Genomic DNA, 9,485 nt, shown 5'->3' on the forward strand with positions numbered 1-9,485 from the left:
AAGATTTGAATTTTCCATAAAAGCAATGAATTAATAGGAGTTTAAAAACAGAAATGTCACTAACAACAATCACTGGGCAAACTGCTGATGTGACAGTTGTCCATTAGACATTGTAGTAATTAGAGGTCACTGACAGTTTCAGAAAGTAGTAGTGTGAGCAAGAACAGTTAATTACTGACAGTCAAGCATGTAATTTAAAATTTAGTGAAAGGAAAAAGTGGGGTAGAGAAAGGTGAACCAGACCACATTCCTTGTGCCTAAAGCTACTCGTGAACCAAAGGTGTCAGAAGCGTCTTACTCGAGCTGGAGAGAAAAGGGACTTCACTGTGGCTCATTTCAAATTAAAGTAAAATTCCATTTTATTCAGAAATGAAGATTAAAGAGACCTGGCCTTCTTCAAGACCAGAGTAACATGGAGGTTGGTCGCCTCTGCACTGATGCAGTAATTCATCCAAAAGATATCTGAACAAAGTTTTGAGTGCAGACACAGTAGTGTGCACTCAGACTTATAAGTACACTCACATTTGTGTGATCAAATAATAATTTTATGCATGGTGTATAATATTCAATGAGAACCTAATTGGTTTTCATCAACATGAACAGAGATGAACTTTTGACAAATAATGTTTGCAATTAATTAAGATCAAATATGCGTCTTAAAACTTTAGAGAATTTCCTGAAACAAATTAGCTTCACTTTGGAATTCAAACTTTAATGAGCTTCACTTGGAGATACAAAAAAATAAAACAAAAGAAAAAATTCAACACTCAATCAGAAATGCTATAAATTATTGAAATATATCTCTTTGTACAAAATAATTAAATTTCTTTTCAATATAAGCAGACATTATTAACTGAGTTCAGACTTAACTTTGAACAGAATTTGAAGAATGTTTTTAACCTTGAAAATGAAATAATGAATGATGAAAAATGAATAAAATTTGTCTTTTTATATGTTTTCCCTATAAATTCACGATAGCATTTCAACAGAACTACATGCCTTATCAAATTTGCCTAACGAACTTTGGTTTATTAATTTTTTTGATTGTCTGCAAAGTTGGCATTTATGTTGTACACGTGCCATCAGGTCCAATTTATAATCACTGATGACCGCTAATTTGTTCACATTCTCTTTCTTATATATAATTTCAGAGTCTTCTTCTGCTTGTGTGTGAGCAGGTGGTGAAAGACAAGGATGATGTCATCACTCATTGTGCTCCTCTAGTCATTAATACTCTGCGCTGCAACCCAACGGGCTTGTAAGTATGGAAACAAAGCTATAACCGAAGCAAACCCACTCAGCTTTTGATAATAAATTACCAGAAATATAAGAACTGACTTGTTTCTTTTTTTTTCTTTTCTTTCTTTTTTTTTTTTTTTATAAAAGGTTTGGTCTTATTTAGGTCACACAACATGACAGCATTAGCAGCCACAAGGGCGAAACCTAAAGGTGTTGTTAGTGTGGAGATGCAGGTCGTTCTGACACAACTAAATTTCTCAACGGAGCTTTTTATTTCTCGCCGCTGACCCCCCTGGCTACCCTCTGCAAACACAATGAGAATCAGCCACTCTCCAGTCAACCAAGATTCATCATCATTTAGCTGCATTACCAGCGCTTATGTACCCCCCCTAGCAGTGTGTTAAAAGCCATTTTCTTTGAATTTGTTGACATGGAAATTGACAAAGTTTGCTAAAAGAAAAAAGGACCTACAAATCAGATAACTGCCATCATCTTTCAGACTAAAAGCAGCAATTTTTCCAGCCTTTCACAAAGCGTTAAAGAGACAAAGGGTTGTGATTTCATTACCTTCCTTTGTTGCTACTGACATCTAGTGGACGCATTCTCTAATAATAGAGTGTTTTGTGGAGATGGGGGATCACAACAGCTTTCAGTTAGTGGAGGGTTTATTTTTTATTTTATTTTTTTTTTGTCATAACTGTGGCACATTGACAAAAGGGAATAAAAAGAAGCTTAATTTAATAACTAAAAATATAGCAAAAAATATATATCTCACCCGAACACACAGACGTGGATTTAAACCCAGCATTAATGTCTTCTGAGAAGTCATAAGTTCAGGGTTCCCTCACATTTTTTCATTTTAAAATTTTATAATTTAACAGATGCAAATATTTTTCTTTCTGAGAATTTGTTTTTTTTTGTTTTGGTTTTTTTTTCAAAAAATGTTTTGGCTTTTGTAATATAAACATTCCTTTTAAAAATGCTTGTTAATTTAGACCACTTCTCAAATTTGGACCGAACTGTTAAAGCAAAGTTTATGATTTCTGATCCCTCTTTTCTGCAAGAAAGGACAAAAAAAAAAAAAAAAAAAAAAAAAAAATAGGTGTATCAAAGCTTTGAATAGTAAATAAGCCACTTCAGATCATGCTCAGTTTAAGAATTGCACGTCAAGCTTAAAAATGTTTAGGAAAAACAGTAAATAAAAGGTAAAACAACTTCCATTCTTTTTGTCAATTTTCCACACCGCGTACGAACAGTAAAGGTTATGGCAGCGGGAAAGCACCTTCTGAAATAAGACGGCCTTCAATTTCAGCTTAATGACAGCTGGTGTGAGTTGCTGCACAGGATGAGCAGTTTGCCATCTGGTATCGTCCAACATCGTGCTTCAGTAAAAGCATGTTAGCAGCTAATAAATATCTGAGGTTGAGTGTCCGGCAGTATATATATATATATATATATAATATTTCAGTGCTGTGTCTGCTTCCTGTAAGGTTAAAGCGACCTGCTGCTGGCTGTGTGTTCTGTCTGCCACTCACTCCGCCCTCCCAGTATTACGTTACCGTATTCCCATTTTCAGGGCTGAAGCTGGGGAAGAAAGAGCCCTAAAATTAGCAAGGTGGGTGCCCTGTCTCCACCGCTGCCCAGCAGCAGTGACGTTAATTGCAACCTATTTATACTCGGGGAGTTCAGGACCCAGAAATATCAGGTTTCTCTTGTGCTTTATTTTGGCATTCTCAGGTTTAAAATGAGCTGCGGAAAGCCTTGAGATGGAGAGCTGAAATGTGAGGTCACAGATCAGTGTTTAGCAACATGCACCCCATTGGGGTGAATAAGACGGCTTATTTTAATTATGACATGAAAACTTTTTTACCAATTGGTGTTATATGATCAACTGGCCATACATTACACGCATTACAATTAGAAATTTAACTGGAATGAACTGTGTTGACATGAAATGAGCTCGTTTGTCAATAGCTGCACACGGCATGAGGTGGACCTGACATTTGCTGCAGCTCGTCACTGGGAGTAAACTGAACTGATGCGACAATCTCCCGATAGAGACATCTATTGCAACTCCTGGAATTGCTACGAATGCAAAATATGACAGTAAAATCAAAGAAATAACCACTTTGTTCTTAAGTGAGCTGATAACACGGACACACACATTATCTTTTCATTCTGAATTTTATTCCGACATCTCCAAGACTCTTTTGCTCTCAGGCCGTCATCAGGTAAAATGAATGAGTTCAGTAAGAAAGGAGCCTGACCGTTCGGATTCCAGAGTTCACAGAGCCGCTTGGCGTGCTTTCAGGTTCACACATCAGCAATAAATACAGGATCAACAACAAAAAAAAAAAAAGTCATCGTCTTGTGTTTGTAAGACTAAGACGCAATTACGGCTGAAGGAGCCATCCGTTTCATTTCTGAGCTGCATTTGAGGTTAAAGGGCAAAGGTGGGACTCTTTCGTGGACACATAAATGTCGGCTGTAAATCCCCGGTAACAGTCTGAAGCGGTCTTATTGACATTCAGCCGAACACATTAGCTGCTGGTGTAATTACAGAAAGAAGATGGATGTAGACATACTTCCAAGCTTTGTAATATTAAACAATTTACTGAGAGAAGATGAGAAAACTCAGAAGGCATTCTTAGCTAATACACTCAGAAGACAGCAATTGACTGTGAGCGAAGCAACCCGAGTCAATTATCTCCGTCTGTGGAATAAGGATGTGCCGTTTGGAACAACAATTCTGCAGATACTTTTAGCTTGGGAAAAAAAGAAAAAGAATACCTCTAATTGAAATAAAACAAACTGCATAGGCTGGAAACACTAATAGAGTTGAGTTTGCTGCTGCCCATTTTGTGCAATCCAATCAATGCCAATTATCCCAAGTCTTTCAAGTAATTGTTCTAGAGGCTGACAAAGAGTACTGCAGTCTTAAATATTAAGACACTGAAGTTACTAGTCCTCTAATACTGTTGAGTTAGTGTCCTTGATTGAAGTTGCACTTTTTTTTTTCTTTTAAATCGGATAAGTCAGTAACAGAATGTTTGGCACAGTAATCTAAATACATTTCCCATATTAAACAGACATCAAGTGGAAAACCTGATAGTTTGAGTTGATATATAAATGAACAAAACAAGAGTTGAACTACCATAACCACACTTCATTTCCATGGATTTTTCTCTGAATATCTTGATCGAATGTCAGAAATCAGAAGCCTTTATTTATTTTTTTTTACAAAAGCCTGATCATGGTGTGATGCTCCTTTTTAGTTGGAGAAACTTCAAAACAGAAGAGGTGGGAGTACGTCATCAATTTGCTAGTCGCAACCAAGTCTCAAGTCTTTTTATTCAAGTTGCAAGAAATAAAGACAAGTCAAAAGTTCAGCTCAAAGTCAAGACAAAGGAGTTCCAAGTCAAGTCTCAAATTGTCAACTTAGACTCATAATCAAATATTACTAGTTTGCAAAAAAAATATTAGCAATTCCAAAATGCATTTATTTGCCAGAATTAAATAGTAAGAAAAATTCTGGTACCTTTGCATTTTACACACAACATAAATAATGTCTGGCCTTTTTCACCGTTTCTTACCCATCTCATTTTGCAGCAAAACCTTTTGAAGAAAGTTTATTTTCTGTCAAACTATTGCTAAAGTGACATTGTGTGCACCCATGTTTTGTCCAAATAAGATAAACGATGTCAACACGGAAAACAATGGATGCTTTTAGAAAAAAGAAAAAAAAAAACATCTGTCTAAAGTTCTTCACCTACAATGCCGGATGAATTAACAATCGATATAGGTAGAGAATGATTTCTAGATTAGAAAATGACCTGGAAATTGGCTTTGGCTTACAAAGTGTAAATATGTTCTATTTTTCAGTTTACTTTCATTTAACAAAGCGTCGACTTTTTCCTAACACGGAGATTTGACCTGTTAAACAAGTTGATACACCACTTTGGACTGGCAAATCAGGATGGTAGCTTTAACAAAATTTAGATTAGTTTTTTTTTTTCAAACCTAAAATTAGAACACCTTTTGACAAGCATGTGAGATAATTTTGAAGTTGTTAAGCTAACTAAAAGTGTTTAAGTTCCAGGTTGTTGACTATTCATCTAATTTTTGATCACTTGTTTGTTGGACAGTACATACCTTTTGGACCATCTTGTAATTTGTTTAAAACCAATTAAATAACCTGAGGAATTATTTTCTATGGTGCCTCTGTGGACCCTTTTATGCAACATAACTGAATGTTGCATTGGATTCTGGGCAGAAAGTTTAAGATAGCAAGAAACTAATAAAGCAAACTCCATTTTAATAGAGGGTCACATTCAAATCAAATTAAAATCTTAATTTAATTCGATTTAAAATCTCAAACAATTTAAATGTAAAAGTCCAAGTGAAGTCAGAGGAACTAGAAAATTGAGTCGAGGTCTTTAGTTTAAAGTCATTACATTTTTTCCATTCCAATGCCACAAACCAAAAAGTTTAAAACAGTCTTTGTGACTTAATCAGAAAATTTATTCCAGAATCGGAAGCAGTGACTACTCCCAGAGGATGTGGGTTTATTGCTATGGTTTGGTCTGACACGTTGCTATTAGAGCCAGAAGTGGAGAAAATGATGAACACAGAATGTCTTGTTAAAGGGGAGTCTCTTCATGGAAGTCAGTGGAGCTCAATGAAAGCCTCCATCTCCTCAGAGATCAGTCCCCTGTAAGGCAGCCTGTGCTTTTCAATCGCACGAGCTGCCAGGCACTGAAGGGTGATGTAGTTCAGCGGGTACAGTGCCGTGTGGCCGCCGCTGTGATCATCCAACAGCTCGTAAGCCGTTTTCCTCTGAGCGTTCGTTGCGTCGAAGTGGGCCCCCGCCTTCACCAGCAGCGCCATTATCTCCGGGCAACCGTTGTTGGCGGCAACGTGCAGCGGGGTGTTGTTCTCACAGTCCCGCGAGTCGACATCTGCGCCGCACTCTAGGAGCAGCGCTGCCACCGCCTGAGAGGGGAAGCGGCCCACTGGGTAGCGGCCCACAGATGTGGTCTCCTTGTCCACGGCCATGTGGAGCGGCGTGAATCCGTTCCGACCTCGAGGGTTGAGCTTGAGCAGCCGGTAGACTGTGTGCTTCTTTTGGTGTTCCTGCTCGGGGTTGCACTCGAGCTTTTCCAGTAAAAAGATGAGGTGGAGGATGATGGAAAGCGCCTTGTTGAACTGAGGGGCTTCTGGGGGGTTGTCTCTCTGTGCCACAGCTCTTTCGACTTCCCTCACGCTTTTCCCCAGCACAGTCATTAGGTCCTGGAAGGTGATGCGAGTTGACAGGGTGCCTTTGGCCCTGTCCTGAAGAACAAAAGAAAAGAGCTCTGCGAAGGAGAGGAAACTGGAGGCCGTCATGGGACTGAGGGGGTCCAAGTTGCTCTGCTGCATGTCTAAGGCATATTTCCACAGACTGATACAGCGCTCAAAGTTGCCCGAGTCAGCGTACACAGCTCCCCTGTACCGAATGTAATAAGATGTGTCCGGGTGGGATGGCCCGAGGATGCGCTCACGAACCAGCAAGGCCTGCATCCTCATTTCATCAGGATCTGTGATTAAAGCTTCAAGCTCCTCTGCAGTGCTCACCTCCTGGGCACATCCGTAGGCAGGGATGGGAGGACCAGGCGGAGGCTTGGACAGCGATCCAGCTTTGTCGCCCGCCTCCCTCAGCTCCATAGCTCTTCTCCAGTACCTCATGGCTCCCAACAGATCACGTTTTTTGTCCACAAACGTTGCTCCCAGTAGCTCCAGTGCATCAATCCGCTCCTCTCTGGAAGTGCGGGGCTGGTGGGCCAGATACTCCACAATGTTAGTGTGACCCGTTACACTGGCAGCCAGCAGGGGGGTCATCCCATACCCATCCCTCTCCATGCGGGCGTTGCACTTCAGCAGCATCTTCATGATGTCCAGACTCCCAGACTCAGCGCAGTCATGGAGGGCCGTGTTCCCTTTCACACTCTTTCGGTTCACGTCAGCCCCACGGTCCAGGAGAAACTTGGCTATCTCTTTGTGGCCCTTGTAGCAGGAGATCATGAGGCAGGTGTGGCCGTGGCGGTTGGCGACCTCCATGTCCGCTCTGTGCTCCACCAGGTAGCGAACGATCTCCAGGTGGCCGTCGAAGCAAGCGGCTCGGAGCGGGGTGGAGTTGGTTAGCGTGGCGTTGTTTACCGAGGCGCCGTGTTTCAGCAGCGTCTTCACCACGGGGAGGTGACCCGCTGCCGAAGCCGCCCACAGCGGTGGAGCCCCCTCGATAGTCTCGCCGTCAAAGTTGACCGAGCCCCCGAGTTCTACATGAGCTTTACAATGTTCGAGCAGGTAGTCTACGACCTCTAAATGTCCATACCGAGAGGCTATGAGAAGCGCGGTGCTGCCCTGGGTTTTCTCCTCCGCTAAAGCCTCCAGCTCCTCTGGAGTTTTGTTGCTCAGCAACTTCTGGATAAGTTTCAGCTTACCATCTCTGGCCGCGTTAAAAACCGCCACGGTTATATCCATTTTACAGGCTCTGTGCTGTAACACCGCACACCAACTCCATGCCCACTTGCTTATAGAATATCTGAAGTACCTGGTTTTAAGCAGTGGAGCGCCGGAATCTTAGTTTGGACCCTGTTTCTGACTCATATCTTTCTGCCATTTTGAGGTTGCTGTCAAGATGGCGTTTGTGCTCTTTGACAGGTCTCTGTTTACAAGTGAAGCATAGCATTCTGGGTATTGTAGTCTTACCTCAGAGTCTTTGCACTTAAAATAGGGAGTGTTATTGGCAGAAAACTACATTTCCCATGAGTCAATGCGAGTTAAATCACCAACAGCTGATGGCTTTCTTTGTTATGGTTTTTGGAATCAACCTGAGGCTTTGTCTCTGACTGACAGCTGACGGCGAACTCGCAAATTGAATAAAATTATTATTATTATTATTATTATTATTATTATTATTATTATTATTATTATTATTATTATTATTGTGTGCTTTAACTGAACTAGACCTACAGCACAAATGAGTTTCAATAAGATTTTTTTTCATAGTTTTACATTGGCTGTTTTCTTTTTTACACACACAAAAAGAATTATAATATAATATAATATAATATAATATAATATAATATAATATAATATAATATAATGAAACATGTTTTCCAATCTACTTTACTTTACCCTCTTTCAATTTAAGTCATAAATTTCAGTGATGGTAAAACAACCTGCATCTACTAAAGTGAGGCTTCATCTGATGTGAGCATACAGTATTGCTTACAGCTCTCAGATGGTTACTGTTACTGCCGTAATTTGACCTTAATGGTAAAAAATAAGGCTTGAGTATTATTTGCCGTCAATGGTTCTGTTAATGGTAAGCAAAATAAATAGAGAGATTCAATATTTTCCCTAGGAGAATGTAAAGTGCTGCAGTCAGTGCTATAAACAACTAAATACTTAGTTCTAGCTCTAATTTACACAACCAGGGCATGATTGCAATACTGTAAGGTGTTGAGATGCCAGTGTATGTCCTTCTGGGAAAATGTTCAATTTCTGAAGATTTCTATAATTCTACCTTGCTTGATTTACAGTCCATGCTCTTTTGAATAAAAATACTGTTGCACACCATGACTCCCTGTATTGCTCTCAGGGACCTGCTCTGTTGAAACTGCGGGATGCTGAATGGCATTGCTTTAAGAGACTGATGGAGTCCTGTTTGCTTTGTAACTTTTATCTGAATGTTTGGACTTGCATAATATAAACCTTTAGTAAAAATACAACAACCATTGGAGATACAAAAAAACAATATATTTTAAAACCTGATAAAAGAAACACATTTTTACTAAAGCTGAAATACTACAGAAAAACTATCACTGCTACATTTGTATACAATTTGTTAATTGTTAAATGTATGTATGTATGTATGTATGTATGTATGTATGTATGTATGTATGTATGTATGTATGTATGTATGTATGTATGTATGTATGTATGTATATATGTATGTATGTATGTATGTATGTATGTATGTATGTCAAATTGTTGCCAGAGCATTTCTGATGTCATGGGGAAGCTTTTCTTCAGCAGGAACAAATTCACAGTTATAGGAATAGGATGATGGATGAAGCAAAAGACAAAACAATACTGGAAGAAAAAGCTTTTCAAGGCAGCAAAACAACTTGAGACTGGGGTGAAGTTTTGCCTTCCAGCATACAGAACGAGAGCTATAAAATGGTCTAAATCAGTGTCTCAAT

At 39.6% G+C, this 9,485-nt stretch overlaps 1 protein-coding gene across 1 annotated transcript; it reads right to left on the reverse strand.

Moving 5' to 3' along the window:
- Positions 1 to 3,404: 3,404 nt before the first annotated feature.
- On the reverse strand, positions 3,405 to 7,961 carry fem1a (fem-1 homolog a). Its single transcript, XM_014988519.2, has one exon. It carries the CDS (start codon positions 7,756 to 7,758, stop codon positions 5,905 to 5,907), a length of 1,854 nt encoding a protein of 617 aa, XP_014844005.2. The 5' UTR covers positions 7,759 to 7,961; the 3' UTR covers positions 3,405 to 5,904.
- Between the last annotated feature and the right edge of the window lie 1,524 nt (positions 7,962 to 9,485).

This window comes from Poecilia mexicana, unplaced genomic scaffold (assembly GCF_051168715.1).
Source record: "Poecilia mexicana isolate PSO_F unplaced genomic scaffold, ASM5116871v1 scaffold_17, whole genome shotgun sequence".
In the NCBI taxonomy this organism is placed as follows: Eukaryota; Metazoa; Chordata; class Actinopteri; order Cyprinodontiformes; family Poeciliidae; genus Poecilia; species Poecilia mexicana.